Source organism: Ammodytes marinus, assembly GCF_949987685.1.
Source record: "Ammodytes marinus genome assembly, chromosome: 11".
Taxonomy (NCBI): Eukaryota; Metazoa; Chordata; class Actinopteri; order Uranoscopiformes; family Ammodytidae; genus Ammodytes; species Ammodytes marinus.
The window spans coordinates 5,618,839-5,636,338 of NC_137215.1; the positions used below are offsets into that span (position 1 = coordinate 5,618,839).

Consider the following 17,500-nt stretch of genomic DNA (forward strand, 5'->3'; position numbering starts at 1 on the left):
GCCGTGTGTGCATGGTTATAAAACGTTAGTCCTAAAAAGCTACAAATGATGTCTAGGCCTTTTTGTTTGTGAACTCAAAATCACAAAGGGAGACAATCTCTGCTAAAGAAATTAATTAAGTCTACAGTTAAGTTTTTTTTATGACTTTCCACACAACTTGTCCTGGAAACTGTCCATTAGTTCAAAAACATTGTAACAGTTTTTGTAACCGCACAGACAATACGCCAAAGACATTAATGGTGAGCAACAACACGATTAACTCAAAATGTTGTAAAAGAAAATGGGACTTGCTTGCATTATGTTTGGTTGGAGTGGGAGCTGAAAAACGTTAGCAAAGAAAGTGTATAAAAAAGATACAGTATTTTTTAAAGCAGGATCTGGCTTGAGTTAAAATAAGGCCACTACTGCTGTTTACTGTGTGTGTGTGTGTGTGTGTGTGTGTGTGTGTGTGTGTGTGTGTGTGTGTGTGTGTGTGCGTGCGTGCGTGTGTGCGTGTGTGTGTGTGGACAGCCTTGGATTGAGGAATTTATTTGTCTCCTCTCCCAGACAAACATGTTGTTCTGGTTGGGTAGCTTGTGGTCTCTGTATGGCTTGCCTACAAAACGGCAGCTCTGCTAGTAAAAACTGTAGCCTATGTCTTCAAACTTCAATCCATTCTCTTTTCTATTTTACTTTCTTATTCTTTCTCCCAATCACCAGCTCCCTTACTAAATCTCTCAGAAACTTAGATTTTTTGTGTGTAATTTGTCTGAAGATGGAACTCGAGGTAACCCTTTAGTCTTTCCTTTAATTCCATAAGTCAAATTTCCACAGTGTTTCTTTATAGAGCACATGCTATAGCCCTAACCTTAACCTTAACCTTAACCCTAACCCTAACCTTAACGCTAACCCAAACAGACCTAATTAAAAGCCTGTTTTATACGCTCTTCCAAACCCTGCTGCCTGCCACAATACTGTGGTTTTGTTCGGATGGTTTTCTCTCCCATCAGAAAGGCTGGGAGAAGGAACCTGTAGAGTTTCAGTTGTTTTAATAACTAAAATATATTTTTTCTAAAAGAACAATTATTCATCGTGGGAATGTTCTAGTATCTCCTGTAACTACTATATGAAAATATGTTTTTCTCCCTGTTTAAGTATTTCAAAAAAAGAAAAAAATATAAGTAAAAAAAAAAAGAAAAAAATAACAGTACTGTTAATTAAACGCTTGCTAACTAACCCTGCACTGAGCATGCTGTGTATGTGTGTGATGTTCATGAATAAATAACGTTACAGCATAAATAGTACATTGCATATGAAAACTAAACACAAATAGTATAGTTCACTTTCTGAAACAATAAAGTATTTCTTAGATTAACGCCCTAAAAGAGTCAATTTGGTGGCTAGTTAAAAATAAAAAAAGTACAGGGGCAAAACTAGAATACTGTTTTATGAGATAAAGTGCTTTGTTCCATAAAAAAAACCTTTTAACCTCTTCTTTACCTACTCTAGATGACAAGCAAACCTTTGTAGCACGACTACGCTTTTAGAATTTTTTTTGTTAAAACCCAAAGCAATAATACAATTCCAAAATTAACTGTTAAAGGAAATTAAAAAATGCATTTTACATCACTGTTCACCAGAAATGTAGAGAGGTTAATACATGGACATACAGTAATACAGAGCACCGATATTGAATTACTGTAAAAGCGCAAGTTACAAATGATTCAATGAGTATGAGGATTTGGGTAAAACAATGCAGACATACTGTAGCCAGTTATAGGATATTTTGCTACATGTGATTTAAAAATCAGCATTTTGCAACAGAAGTTACGTAAACTCACAATAATATTATCTTTTCCTCGTATATTCTTTCTTGGACTGAGAATTGTCTTTGTGACGGATCAGTTGAAGCAACATTAATGTGGCTACGCTTTGAATAACTAACTTAAAGGTGCTCCGAAGAACTTTTAGTTTTTGTTCATTCTTCTTCTTGGACAAAAGCACTAGTGTGTTTACTACACCAGCTGTTGTTCCTGGGTGAGTGTACCCATGACAAAGGCATAAAGAAAAAAATTATGAAATAGCCTTCTTTGCACCGATAGTCTCGTTTGCTGTTACATGCCATTTATGGTCATCAAAGGAAAAATTTGAATGTTTCAGAAATATTAAAAAGTTCCTCGTAGCACCTTTAAGTTACTAGTTCTCCACATTCACAAAAATCTGTAACATATGATTCAGCATCCAATATCTTCTCACTTAACTAGAGTAAAAAAAAAAAGTGCGGAGACATCTGGCACCTGCTTCGCTCTTGTTGTCAATGGAGTCTCTGCTGCTGTGATAGGATGTTCTTATGAATATTTATCCACATTTGCAAACAGGCGCCATTTTGTGTTTTCTCTGTCATTGTGGGTCTTAAGGTTCCATTGACCTGAGCCCACCCTGAGTAGTCTCTGGGCCCCACTGCAAGGCCTGTGTACTGGGCCCTGAGGCGGGCTACACAAAGTTGTTGGTGATTTGCTTCTGGTGTTCAAACAGGTCTTCAATCTCCGCACTGTATGCATCACCTATGAGGAAAAAAAGAACATACGTTATGTTATACTCCAGAACATGTTTTTTTTTTTTTGGCTTTTTTTTATGCTTTATTGATAGTGTAGAGACAGAGTTGAAATGGGGCAGAGAGGGGAGTGACATGCAGAGAACGACCGCGGGCTGGAATCGAACCTGGGTCCGCTGCTGGCCGAGGCACATGGGGGGGGACGCCCTACCAACTGAGCTCCCCCCCCAGAACATGTTTGTATGAAAAGAGAAAACATTTCTTTACACTTACACATGCGGTGCAAACTGAAAGTTTCTCGGAGCAGCTTTAATGAAATTGTTGTGATGTCATTATACAGTTTAGTCATTAATTTTGTCGTTATTGAGTGTTTGAGTCTGGAATAGATGATTTTACATCCTGTACCAGAACATTTCAATACATTTCAAAAAAGAACTATCACTGAAGAAATGTAAATGGTAAATGGACTCCAGTTATAAAGCGCTTTTCCCTGGTTTTACACAGACCCAAAGCGCTTTACACTGTTATGTACACATTCACACACACATTCATAGACCGATAGCAGCAGCTACCACGCAGGGCATAAACTAACTATCTTGCCCAGGGAAACTTCGACATGTGGTGGGAGCCGGGGGATCGAACCACCGACCCTGACACCCAGTGGACGACCACCTTCCCACTTCGCCACAGCCGCCCCATGTACATGAAGTAACACAGAGGAAAGGTATTTTGTTTTTTGTCTGTCCTCACCTGCGTGACAGCCGTACATGTACGCTCTGTGGCCGTCGTATTTACACCGGCATCTCATCACATTGTTCATGAAGTCGGACTCAGCCATGTCCATCGCCGGGTTGATTTCCACCTGAAAGACACACACAATCAAACACAACTTTTAGTGGACAATAATAAGCACAGATTTAATATCACAACCGTTAATATTCCAGACCCCTATGACTCACAGCTGCGTACTTCATCATAACGACAAGCATTTATTGGTAAACGGGGAGAATTTATTACGTTGTTGTTCAAACTTTCATCTAATACAGTATCTCCAGCTGGTCAAACAAGGAACACAAAGTCTCCTCTCCATACACACTGGGAAAAAGCCTTTTCCAAACAGAGCAGTCGCATGTAAAACTGTTAGGGCAGAGGGCCCTGTTATTAAACACCAGTCGGTGGCTGGCATTGTTTTTATAGTCAATCTCATTTTCATCTATAAAATGCTGGATGACTTTTCCATATACAGTGTTCCTAGTTGGAAAGTTAAATGCACTATACTGTAGACTTTTTTCTCATGGGCTTAAAGGTGGTATCCGGCGAGTCCTGTCTGTTTACAGAGCCTAGGCTTGTGTATTATCACCAGCTGTTTTGTTTTCAGCGCACACATAGTACAGACAGGTGGCGGATCATGAGGAGATATTCAAAGATTTTTACAAGCGTCCTCCAGAATCACTGACTCCACCTTTAAATGTCAGATGCTCATTTTCACTTGTCTTCTACAGCAGCATAAGGACTGAATAAACATGATGTAAATCTTTAAGGAAAGCCCATTGTAAGATACTTTATTAGTTGTATGAAAACATGTAACAAAGACACTTGTCCGCCCACAACACATGATAACTAGCTGCATAAGAGGTTACGTAAATTCATGGAATTCTGGTATACAACAGTGTTAGCTCTGTTCCTCTCATACCAACATACATCTACAGTAAATATATGTAGTATGCAATATTAAAGGTGCTACGATGAACTTTTAAATATTTCTGAAACAGTCTAATTTCTTTTCTGATGATCCTAAATGACATGTAACAGCAAACGAGACCATCAGTGCAAAGAATGGTATTTTTATATATTTTTTCTTAATGCCTTTGTCATGGGTGTACGCTCACCCAGGATCAACAGCTGACATAGTAAAAACACTACCACTTTTGTCCAAAGGGGGTGCAAGAGTTAACACAAACTGGAAGTTCCTCAGGGCACCTTTAAGTGTCTAAAGTAGTTCTTCATTAAAGTCTGTTGCCATAGAATAGCTATACGCATAAGGTTGTTTATAATGTTCGAAAAGCGTCTTATTTTGAGAGCATTCATACACTGAACTGACAGTCTGTCATTTAGCAGCACGCAGCAGCTCTGTAACTTGCTGATACAACCATTCTCTTAATCTGCTCCGGTGATAACACTGAGAGAAGTCATTTACTGTAATAGCATGCTCTGTAAACTAGCTACACCCAGTTTTAAATACATGTTACAAAACAGCTTCAGGGGGGGACAGAAAAAAACGCAAAGTATTTTTAAAAACAGGGGGAAAAACGTAAAAAAACTTAGTGAATGAACAAAAAGTCTTCTCTTTATTTTTTTTAAGGCTAAAATTACAGCGTTGGATAAAGGAGTGTATGAAAGAGAGGGGCTGCTTTGAATGTGTTGCTCAGTTGAGAAAGTGTCAGTAAAAATAAAAACAGGGCAGAAGGCAAATTAGCCGTTCCTAATGTAAGGGGGACATGCCGCTAGTTTGAGTAAAGGGAGGTGATAGTTAACGTCTGTCTGTAATTGGTGCGTTTCATTAATTAACACTGGGCGGTTCAAGGGCAAGTGGATAGGCCTGCTGCTAAACAGTTCTGTAAAAAGCCCACCGTCAGAAGAGTCAGGCGTCATCTGTACTGTACTTTTCCATTTTCCTTTTATCCATCACTTCTTTTCTAAGTTAAAGTGGCTATGAGGAGCTTTCAGTTTTAGGTTGATTCTAGCGCCCCCTTTGGACAAAAGCAGTAGTGTTGACCTACAGATCTTTGCTAGTGCGTGCCGGGGTTGTGTGCATTTGTTTAGGCACAGAGTGACAGAGGGTCCGCAGGTGCATTTCGATGAGGTAATGTATTGTGATGATGTCAGATTAATAATGGTAATATGTCGATACAAGTGAAGCAAAAGGAAGCTTTGATTGAGTACCGTTCATAAACACAGGATGTTCTGGTCTGCCTGCTGTAAATAATTTTGTCTAAGTTCCCGGGAGATCGGACCCAAGGCATTTATAATAACAGTTTTTCGTTTGCTGTTACAGGTCATTTATGATCATCAGAGGAAAAAGGAGACTGTTTCGTAAACATTTAAATGTTCCTCGTTGGAGGCTTAGAATTGGTTTTGTTCCTTTAGAGCTCTTCTCCTCATATGACCCTGAGCTTCTCAAATCCAGCAGTTTCTCATTTCTATCCTTCTCTATCATTCATTCCTGCTTTCCGCCTCCACATTTAGCTGTAGCAGTGCAACTACTTTATAATTGTAGCCCGTTCAACATGCTTGAAATACATCCAGTCAGCTTGGCACAGGCGTTTGTATATATATGTGTGTGTGTGTGTGTGTGTGTGTGTGTGTGTGTGTGTGTGTGTGTGTGTGTGTGTGTGTGTGTGTGTGTGTGTGCTGTGTCTGTTACGAGTAAATTAAATAAATGTGTCTTCCATTGAGAGTAGAGAAGTGTCATGACAAATGACTGAGTGTGACCTCTCAGACAGACGGGGGAAGAACCAGAAGTAATTAACAGACAATGAGTTACATAGTTGGGACGTAATTGGCAGTATGGGATCGGAGGCCTGCTGCATATATAGATATGTAAATTAATATATATTTGTGTGTGTGTGTGTGTGTGTGTGTGTGTGTGTGTGTGTGTGTGTGTGTGTGCCTGTGTGTGCGTGTGTGTGTGTGTGTGTGTGTGTGTGTGTGTGTGTGTGTGTGTGTGTGTGTGTGTGTGTGTGTGTGTGTTTAGTGTTGTACTAGCCACAGACCAAATCAACCCAACAGATCTTGTAAAGTCCACCAATTAGCATAGTATTATTTCTTTAAACTGTACAAAAAAACTAAAATATGCACATTTCACAAAATGTCAAAATATTTCCTCAAACACAAAGTTAACCATGTTTGAATGTTGTCACAAGGAGAGAATATACTGTACATTGAATTGTACAAAAATTGCAAAAAAAAAGGAGAAGTGAGAGAAGTAAACTGATGTCAGACCTGGAAGATGTAGTCTCCTGGCCGTACGTCGGTCACATCCACCCACTGACAGTCGATATCGTGGCGATACGTGTCCCAGCAGCCCACTGAAATACCCTGATCGCCCATGTTGTAGCAGGAGAACCGCTTCTGCAGTCCTGTAACACACACACAGACAGACACACACACACACACACACACACACACACACACACACACACACACACACACACACACACACACACACACACACACACACACACACACACACACACACACACACGTACATTATTATCAATAATTATTATTGATATTATTATTAATTGTTTGACAATCATTGTTATTTTAAGTGCCTTGAGCTTCCTGAATTGTTTTATACACTGATACATGCTCCTCTTTTAATGTCCATTTGTGTGCTGACAAAAGTCCAAATTGCACAGAAAAAGAACAGGCTATGAAGATCCCCGCTATAAGTGTCGACATGGCCTTTGACTACATATTAACGCTGCTTTTTTCGTATTATTATTTATTTCAACCATGACAATACAAATAAACGGAGAGAACAACAGCAGTGATCCAATACATTAAACAATTTTTTTTTTAATATATTTTCAAAACAGCCATAGCTCAGATATTGATATTAATTTCCTGTCACTAATTGGAAGCAGCAGTGGCCCGGGACGTGTTAACAGTGTTGAGCGTTTACCCTCAGGGCAGTACGTGTCCTCCAGACAGAAACTGGCCTTGTGTCCCTCGGCAACCCGCGTCCCGTTCAGCGTCAGCAGGTCGTAATGTGTGAACACCTCGATGCTGTGGTAGTGCCTGGGAACACAGGGGAAGAAAAAGAGTCCAGGTGAGAGTGTGTAGGCCTGTGTGTGTGTGTGTGTGTGTGTGTGTGTGTGTGTGTGTGCCTTGTGTGCGTCTATGAGTGTGTGCATTTACGTTGAACTTGAACACTGGCTCCCTATGGCTCTGTAGCCTAATGACCTCACTGCTTGAACATGAGCGAGGGTGTCACCGTCACACCTCTCACAGTAGCTTGCTTTAGCAGCAGCGGGGCTTGGTTGCGCTGTTTACTCATTCTGCAGTGAATGGAGGGCTTTGAAAACACACATACACATCCATAGGCTTCTGATGTGTTGTTGTAACAAACTGAGGCCGACCTGACCGTGTGTGTGTGTGTGTTTGCCACTAAACTGTCCCTTGTATCACACCCCGACCCGCGGTAACTGGATTTGGTTCAACCGTCATTTGCACACACACGTAATGAAGGGAAAGCTAATGTATCTGGAGGGATGACAACACTGTTTCAAGGCCACCCGTAACTAACAGCCAAGACTGTGGGCTTGTTCAGATGTCTCCTTGACGACAGGTTTTAAAGTGCTCTCGTCATATGACAAGAAACTAAGTTCTAGATCCGATCAAACCGAGTGGTAGAGTAGGATGTGTTAAAGCCTCTGGAAGCGTAGCCGAAAATAGTAAGAAATCAATAAATGATATCAAAGTTGGATATCTTAAAAAACTGGATTGAAAATAAATGTGCATAAAAATTATAACACTATTTTTTCTAACCGTTTGACAAGACTGTGTGGGCGTCGCCGTACGTATTAACATTTCTCCATGGCAACAATCATTGTTTTCATAGAACTTTTCTGACATAATGTACTTGGACAAATCTCACACAGCCTATAGACTGTGGGCATGTTGAAGTGACTCCTTATGCTGTCATGACGACAGGTCTTAAAGGGCTCACGTCATCTGACAAGAAACTAACTTAGCGACCGATCAAACTGAGAGGTGTTAAGAGAAGCCCTGAGCACAATATGTCACCTATGTAAAAACTAATGGACAGAATACAGCTGGGGCCCATTGACAGACAAAGGCTCTTGTGTTAAATGCACATGTTGCATGCTACCTGCCGAACCCTTTCGTAAAATCATATGCGCAACTGGCACGAGTCAGCATGTTTTTCTTTCCTGGTAGCAATTGAACGCAATTAAATTAAATATAACTCAAATTACTCAACTATGGAGGCAGCAACTATGTCATTGAAGCACGTACAGGCAATTTGGACGCTATTTTTTAATACAGGTATTTGTTTGAATATTTTTGACAGCCTCTATAAACCACTGCTCGTCACCTCTATATTCAGGACATTCCAAACCGCAGTTTTTCCCCTAAATTACTTAAAATAACAAGTAGCACAACCACGACATCCTACAAATAGTCAGTTATAAGCGGTTCTTTCCATTGCCAACAACGTACACACACACCAGAGCTATGTAACACCTACTTTTATTCATTTATATATTTATGTTTGGGATAATGCTCATTAATTGACGGACAGGACTCTGTAAATAAACCACAGTTAACTGTGAGTGCTTATTTTCAAACGCTGTCTCCAGCCAGTTCTCAAAGGGGCTTCGAGGAACTTTCACTTTGGACAAAAGTGGTAGTGTTTTTAATACGCCTGCTGTAGTTCCTGGATGAGCGTACCCATGACAAAGGCATTAAGAAAAACTATATAAAAATAGCATTCTTTTCACTGATGGTCTCGTTTGCTGTTACATGTAATTTATGATCATCAGAGGAAAAACTAGATTGTTTCAGAAATATTTAAAAAAAATACTCGTAGCAATTTTAAAAGCCACCAAAAATAAACAAAAGAAAAACACAAATAACAAGGTACATACAAATATCCACGGATAGCCCATGTGTTACCTGTGACACTGGTGCCATGTCCAGCTGTCTCTGCTCGCCTTGGGTCTGAAGTCGGAGCGTCCCAGGTTCATGATGCGAGAGGAGAAGCGCAGCAGGCGGCGGTGACCGTAGGGCCAGTTCATACGAGCGGCCGACGAGGACAGACAGTTCTCCTCGTTAGCGCAGGTCAGCAGGTGCAGAGGCCGGTCCTCCAGGTAGGCCGTCTCCTGGACCAGCTGAGCATCTAGGACCAGGTCTGGGGCAGCTGGGGAGAGGGGGAGGGGGGGGGGGGGGGGGGGTTATGTTATGATTCAAACAGATTTAGAACCAGAGAAGTGTGGGAGTATATAGCTGCCGCAGTAGTAGGTGTTACCGGTTTAACTCTGTGTTCAGGTACAGGTACAGGTAGTTTACCAATATTTTGGATTTAAACCCAATGCTTATAGGGAACCTGAAAACGTAAACCTGGCAATGGGAGGTAATACTTTTCATTTATATGCACACCTCAAAGTGCACCACAAGAGTGAAGCTGCTTGAATAGGGCCATTAGCAGCTAGATGTCCACCGGAGAGGCCAGACACACACTAAGCATTCATTTTGTTCGAAAAGTAAGATGAGGATCTTGATTTTTTTTTAAATGTGCGTTGAAGGTTAATGTTGTTGTTTTTATTCAAAGTTCGGTCCGTGTTACACTAGTGTTAACTGAGATAAGATGGCCGTTCTCACTCTCTGAGCAGGTGACCCCCGCGGCCTTGGTTCCCCCTCCTCTGGGACAGTGGAGGTGGTTGTTACGACGACACTGTTGAATGGAAAGCTCCGTGCCGACACAGTGAGACCCACTCAGGATCAATTCAGCTGCATTTGGGTCGCCGGTCCAGTACCAGGTCTCCTGTTGAAGGCAAGACAAGGCAAGTTTATATCTATACCACAATTCAGACACAAGGCCAATCAAAGTGCTTTACAGGGGCACAAAATACATCAAGATTAGACATTAGCAATCACATTTTTAAGAGATCACAAAAACATAGAACAAATACAGGCAGATACATTTCCAAAGCGAATAAATTAAAGACAGGACAGTATAATAGCTCATTGTTACTATCATAGGTCATTGTCAACCAAAGGGAACACAGGGGCTGTAACTATGGATCGGCAGCCATGTTTTTAGCTGTTTAAACATAAGTTTATCAATAACTTTGACACCACTGATGAGATTTTTGACAAATCTTGATGGAATGATGCCTGTGTGTACACTTTAAAATGACACTAATTAGTTTAGAGGTGGTGCTACATTGTTCCTTCAATAAACAATGCCCCCTGACTTCAGACACTGATGATCAGACTTTGAAGCAAAAGCTATTTTTTGAAGAATTGATTCAAAACAAAACAACCTCACAAAACCTTAAAAAGTGGCACAGAAAGTCAACGTTTACTACATTCTTTATCTATATGAAAAATATAAAATAACTGTTTAACTGCAAACCTGTACAATTGTAAATCATTGTCTTTGCCCATTAATATTTTCAAGAATCAATAAACAACAAAAAAGAAAAAGAAATAAAAACTGCCTTCCACACATTGCATTGAAACGATCGTATGTCTTCTAAACAATGACATGCTCACAAAGGATGCAACCGGTCTGAATGGGTCAAGGGGTGGTACAGTCAGGGATCAGAATGACAAGTTTGCTGCAGTGTCACCATGTCAAAAACTAAACTGAACTAAACTAATGGATGTTGAGTTGTTACCTGATGTGCACTAGATATGAAGGCACCCAAAACAGGTCAACCCTGGAGCCCTGACATGTGTATTTGAGCTAATCATGTATTTCATTTTGGTCATGTGTCTTAAAAACTATGACATCATCTGGTCTAAATGGGTTAAGCAATGGTACTACAATCAGAGATCAAAATGACATGTTTGCTGCAACCAATTTGTCTACCAGTTATGGCCAAGTTTGCACCCACACATGTACCGTATATATGTTTTATCACTGTGTGCTTTTATAATGTGTGTATGTGGAATCAAAACTGAACTAAATGATGGATGTAGTGTCGTTACCTGATGTGCGCTAGCTGCAAAGCCCAGGCCCAGCTGTCTGCAGACCACCATGGCCTCGTTGATGCCCCAGTTCTCACTGCACACGGAGCCCCAGCGCTTACGACCCCCGACCTCCATCAACACCTCCACACGCCCCTCTGAGTGCACCCTGCCCCCCGCTAGACGCACCTGGAAGCAGACAAAATCAGGGGATGAAATGGGTGGTTCATTATCCATGAAAGCTGAACAATCATTGAATGTTTTATATGTCTGTATTCCATATGGCTGCAGCAAGGGTGTTAGTCTTCTGTGGAACATTAAAGTGCATGTTATCTTATCTTAATTTCTTCTTTATTTCGAACAAAACATTACATCAAAAGCGAGTGAGACGCAGCATACAAATACACAAAACAAAAATAATAATAAAGTGTAATAAACAATATATATAAATGAATTGATCGTATGTGTCTGAAAAGGAGCAGGAGGAAACCAAAGCGTATTAATCCCCATCCCTAATTCAACTGCTTATAATTATCGTATTTAAATTGATCAGCTATTATCACCTATATTATGTTCACCAAATTATATAAATGTATACAATAGTCGAATATTTACAAGCCATTCAAAAATTGTATGTATTTTGATGGTGTTGTTCTCGTACCATGTTCTCTATGCCAGTCTTGGGGACGTTGCAGCGCACTGAGGCGTCCTGGCTGTGTTTGAAGGTCCAGGGTTGCACCTCCTGGAAGTAGCAGTCGAGTATGGAGCGCTCCGACCCCTGGCACTGGACGCTGTTCATATGGATGGGTCCCGTACCTGGAGAGAGGGGGGAGGAGATGATTTAAAGAAACACACCTCATTTGCATTTTATTTTCTTCTTTTAGCAAACTTTCAAAAGATTTGTTTCACATTTATAAATTAAGTTAAGTTTCTTTATTTGTAAATGTACACAAGGTACATTGAAATTCGTCGTTTCGGATATCCCCTCTCAAGTTACCACACTTCAGAGGGGGTCAGAGCGCAGGGTCAGCCATAGTCCAGAGCCCCTGGAGCAGTTTGGGGTTAAGTGTCTTGCTCAATGACACAATGGTAGAAATAGTGGGCACCGTAGATGTAATACCAGCCACTACTAGTTGTACTACTAACACCCTGCTGTCCGGTGCCGGGGATCGAACCAGAGACCTCATGGTTACTGGTCGGCCCCTCTTTCCTCTAGGTGATTCTACCCCCCTTATAGCATTTTTCAGACTTTATCACGCAAAGGAGAAAACACACACACACACACACACACACACACACACACACAAGGCTCTGTATTCCTTCTACATCAAACATTGCCTAACCAACAATGAAAAGTTCCTATCCGTCATGACAAAATGCTCCTCTAAGACAAGCAGTAAGAACGAAGCACCAACCAACATCTACTGAGGGGATCTGTCACACCTCATTACCAGCATTCTGTTGGCACGACAACAACATAGTGTGTAGTGCGCCACCCTGGGTGAACAAACGATGCCAAGTCTACAGTTTGACAGCAAAACAAAAGACTTTTGCTAGAATTTGTTTGCCGCCTAAAACCAAGATAATCTCTAAAGAACATAGACAAAGAGGTGTTGGAAAAATGCCGAAAATGAGGTGAAAGCTAATGGCAGCTAGCAGCTAGTTTTACAGTTTGACAGGACTCTATGGGCGTGGCCGTATCAAACTGTCTCCATTCTGACAGTCATTGTTTTTATAGAACGTTAGGGCATGGAAACGGCCGTGATTGGTTCAAAATACTGTGTCATAAGAACCAGAGCATAGCCCGCCTCATCCAAACCAACAACAACAATTTCTCTAAAGTTGATTACATTTAAATGACAATATCTTTAATTTGGATTGATAAACAATGCCCAACTCTTTTCAGATGCTTTACTATCATGCAACAAACTCCCCAAATCACATAGTCAGAAGGATTTTGTGGATTTGGGTTTACAGGGGCTGTAAAACAAAAAGACACACCAACAGCAAACTTGGGAATGAGGTTGCATTGAAATATACACACAACCGAAGCCACATGAACTGGGGGAAGAAAGAGAGAAAAACCATGAAAAAAGTGCAAAAACAAAGATGGCTGAGATGGTGAGAACCAGATTCCTGTCAAACCCAATCTGACTTTGTGTTGGTTTGGGTAGATTGTAGGCCTGCTGCTTCCATACTGGTCACCAATGCGTGGGTTCATACGTACCAAAAAGACACATCTAAAACCACTTTTACCCCTCTATCTACATGGTAAAGAAGGCCACAAACTAGGTTTCAAACTCCCACTGTTTAAGTTATCAAGTGAAACATGGGGCCCACTCGGTCAAAACGATCGCTGACATGCTGTATTTAAAACCTAAGTTTGGGAAATCCGCGAAAACCCCTAAAAATAAATTCCAAGAAAAGTGGCCACACACACTTTAACATACACACAAACACACATGCGCCCCCTCATGTACGTACACAGTATGTATATGGATCTCACGGGGCAAAATTACACAGTAAAATAACAATGTTGGTCGAGAAAGGAAATAGAAACGCGCTCCCTGTAATTTTGACTCGCTGATGGTGACGATAAACGTGATGATGATGGGACTTAGAACGTTGGCAGATGGACGTTCTAAAAACGAACTTGAAGAAAATATGTTACAAAAGCGCTATTCCATTTCCCCAAATGATTAAACCGTGAACTTGAATGGATGTCGAAGATTAAAAACAGATGCATCTCTAGAAGTGATCACTGAGGCATAACTTAAGACACTGCAGGTGAATGGGGTAATGCTTTTAACTTAGAGATAACATCATGACACTTTGCCAGTTGATTACTTACATTTAAACGACAATTTCTTGTACAACTTAAATAAATATATGAGAAATGTTTTAATAAATATAAAAATATGCCTGATTGGAAATCTTTTTATTTGTAAGACATATTAGTGTCCAAAGTTACAATAATTGAAAAAATAAATGAGTTTGCTCCCAGACACAAATTCAGTGGACTGTCTCCACATGTTAAACTTGGGCTGAGCTTTTGTTTTATTGTTCATCTGTGTTCACCGCAACCAAGCTTTCAATTCATATTTCTGTGAAAAACATCCAAGTCAAATGAAACTTCTTCGATGCCCAGCTCCATACATCTCCACCAGTACAAGGAACAGCCAGAGCTTGATCACCATATAATCAGAATTGGCAGGTGCATTGGTTCATTTGGCCAGATTAGAAAAATGTACTTAAAGGGATGGAAACAGTCTAACATCGGGTCAAATTCCTGTTGAGAATAGCGCAAATAGTTGGTTAGCTCTGAGGTTTGCAAGGGAAACCCTGTTCTTTGCCTGTCTGAAATTACCCTCCCGTTTAAGGCACATTAATGTAGTGTGTGTAGTGTTTTTCTTTCCCCCTGGGACGCCTGCTAGCTCCAACGCTCTGTCATCAGATAGGTCTGTGTCTTTGGCCAAGCGCTAAAATCATGTACGTTTGTAAATAGCTCTGTCTGCCTGTGGGCTGTTAGATGGTCGACGCCAACCAGCATCAAAGACATGTGTCCTTTTGTCAACAGGATCTCAGAGCTGCTGAATAAAAAATAATCTGGTGTTAATACAGTACACAGCCTGGGCTCTCTTTAGCACACACACACACACACAGTACAGACAGGTAGCAGATCGAGAGGAGATATTCACTGATTTTGACAACAAGTGATTTCGTCAACAAGCGTTCTCCAGAATCGCTGACTCCACTTTGACTTTAAGTGCGTGCCTCTATTCTCTACCTGCAGGTAGTCGGATAGGTGTACGCAAGTGTTTTAACAAATCTGATGAGTGATACCACATTCAGAGCCAGAATCTGTGACTGGCAGATTGTCTTCAGCCCTCTATATCCAACCAGCCATTTGAAAACAACTTTCATCCCAGTATCTCGTATGATCATCGTACGTAATTGAGCGCTCTCCTGTGCGGTCCTGTTGCTTCACACTTCTGACTCTGAATGAGTTGACAGGAATCCTGAAGATTATTGTTCTCGCGTGCTGACAGAGAGCAAGTGTGCATGAGCGTAATGTCGACTGTCTATCTCAAAATGCTGATGCTTTTTAGATAGGGATTCAGGGTGGGGATTTAACAGGCAAGAACATTGTTTTTTGAGGCACTGGTCAATTTTGAGATTTTTGGCTATTTTGCATCCATGACTTTTTTCAGTATAAATAAAAGGTCCATACTTGTCTGTTTGCGTCCGTATATTTCTCCTATACAACCATATTTAATGATACATTCGTTTTTTTAAATGCTTCAATATGTATTCAAACTTTTCTAAGAAATTGTGATCATTTCAAAATATTGTTTTTTATGTTAGTTCTCAACTGGCAAAGTTTCATATTGATATCCAGAAGTTAACAATGTAACCCTATTAACCTGCATTGCTTCACCTTAAAGAGAAAATAACTGTAAAGGCACGACTTCAACATTTCACAATTCACTCTCTCTCAGGACGTCTCTCTCGGTGAGGGTTTTTCTCTATCAAAGAGTCTAATTCTGGCCTTTTCCAACGACATATATAGGCCTGTGTTTATGTGGCCTTCGTGCACATGGAAAATTATATGTCACAGTAAAAATGTCTAACAGGCAGCATGTTATAGAAGTGAAGCTGAGAGGGCACTTTGAAGTTAATGTTCTTGCATTGCTAGTGTGTATGTACAGTGTAAGTGTAAGTTAGGGTCCGAAAAAAAGCTGTGTTTGAGAGAAAAGATGTACATATAGGCTACTGTATGTAAGTGAAGTATGTTTATCGGCCCAATTCAGGGTACAAATTGGTAAATGGACTCCACTTATATAGCACTTTTCCCTGTTTTTTCACAGACCCAAAGCACTTTACATTGTTTTGTAACACATTCAACCAATCACACACACATTCATACACCGATAGTAGCAGCTACCACGCAGTGTGCAAGCTAACTATCGGAAGCAATTTGGGGTTCAGTGTCTTGCCCATGGACACTTTGACATGTGGCGGGGAGAGGGGGGATCGAACCACCGACCCTGCAACCGAGTGGACGACCGCCCTACCAGCTTCGCCACAGCCGCCCCAATAAAAAGCGGTTTTGTCCCTTGCTCAAAATTGGAGACATCTTCACCTCAGACTGTTTGAACTATGATTAACCTTCAGCACGACCAAAAGACCAAAGGTGCCAAAGAAAACCAGACTTTAAGACTGGTGCAATATAAGTCCTTTTAGAGGAGCCAACTAAACCAGATTATGATTCCTCAAAGAAGCATAATGACATCATCTTCAGAAAACCCAATTTACAGGAAGAGGTTAAAAAGTCACAGGGACTAATCTAAAACATGCAAAACCATTCTTATATAATCAACCGACCAGCTAAACCAGCAGACAACCTTTTTTAAACCCACATTTCAACTTGATCAGCTGGATTAGAGGCTACACCCCAGTCTGAGGCTCCATGGGGGAAGCCGTTCTCACAGCTCCTATGGGTGGGGACACCACCGGCCCAGCTGGAGACTGACTGAGAATCTCTGCATCACCCGAGCATGAAATTTAAAAATCGCAGCAAAAAGACCACTTGAAGAAGATTATGTCTGTGGATTTGGCTAACATATGCCAATGTCAACCACCCTGGCTTATAGTATTACATGTTGGTGTGTGTGTGTGTGTGTGTGTGTGTGTGTGTGTGTGTGTGTGTGTGTGTGTGTGTGTGTGTGTGTGTGTGTGTGTGTGTGTGTGTGTGTGGGCAGCCACTAGCCCTAGCGCAGAGGACTCACACAGCTGGAGATACCGCAATCAACAAACTTGTTACCTTAACAAGCCAGGTAACAAGTTAACACACACATACACACACACTCACACACACACACAGTCAGCCACACACACACACACACACACACACACACACACACACACACACACACACATTATCTGATCAGTTGGGGCAGACGGGTGCGGCGTCTCAGATAAGCGAAACACTGGAAAAGCCTCCCTGTCTTTCTGGAATACCATGACTCGTGATAAACACATTCAACATTGCAGACTCAAAACAAGAAGATTACATGTGGAGTTTTCCGGAATCTCCACTCAAAAGTTGTTGCGAAAAGAATGCCTTCAAGTCCAGCAGACAGTGACAAAAACCGTGCATTTTGCCATAAAAGCATGAAACTGCATGAAGCTAGAAAATGGAAATAATAATAACTTTAGCTATAGTGCCAAGCTCCAAACTGGATT

The 17,500-nt window shown here is 41.0% G+C and overlaps 1 protein-coding gene across 1 annotated transcript in view; it reads right to left on the reverse strand.

The window, feature by feature from the left end:
* Window positions 1-1,408: 1,408 nt before the first annotated feature.
* The window catches only part of loxl4 (lysyl oxidase-like 4), a 37,750-nt gene continuing 21,658 nt past the window's right edge, over window positions 1,409-17,500 (reverse strand). Inside the window, exons 9-16 of the mRNA XM_080036899.1 lie at window positions 11,916-12,070; window positions 11,276-11,443; window positions 9,941-10,103; window positions 9,236-9,479; window positions 7,221-7,336; window positions 6,536-6,672; window positions 3,284-3,395; window positions 1,409-2,543 (exon numbers count right to left, since the gene is read on the reverse strand). Of these exons, the coding sequence (XP_079893025.1) occupies window positions 2,473-2,543; window positions 3,284-3,395; window positions 6,536-6,672; window positions 7,221-7,336; window positions 9,236-9,479; window positions 9,941-10,103; window positions 11,276-11,443; window positions 11,916-12,070 (1,166 nt within the window). The 3' untranslated portion in view covers window positions 1,409-2,472. The remainder of the gene's footprint in view (window positions 2,544-3,283; window positions 3,396-6,535; window positions 6,673-7,220; window positions 7,337-9,235; window positions 9,480-9,940; window positions 10,104-11,275; window positions 11,444-11,915; window positions 12,071-17,500) is intronic.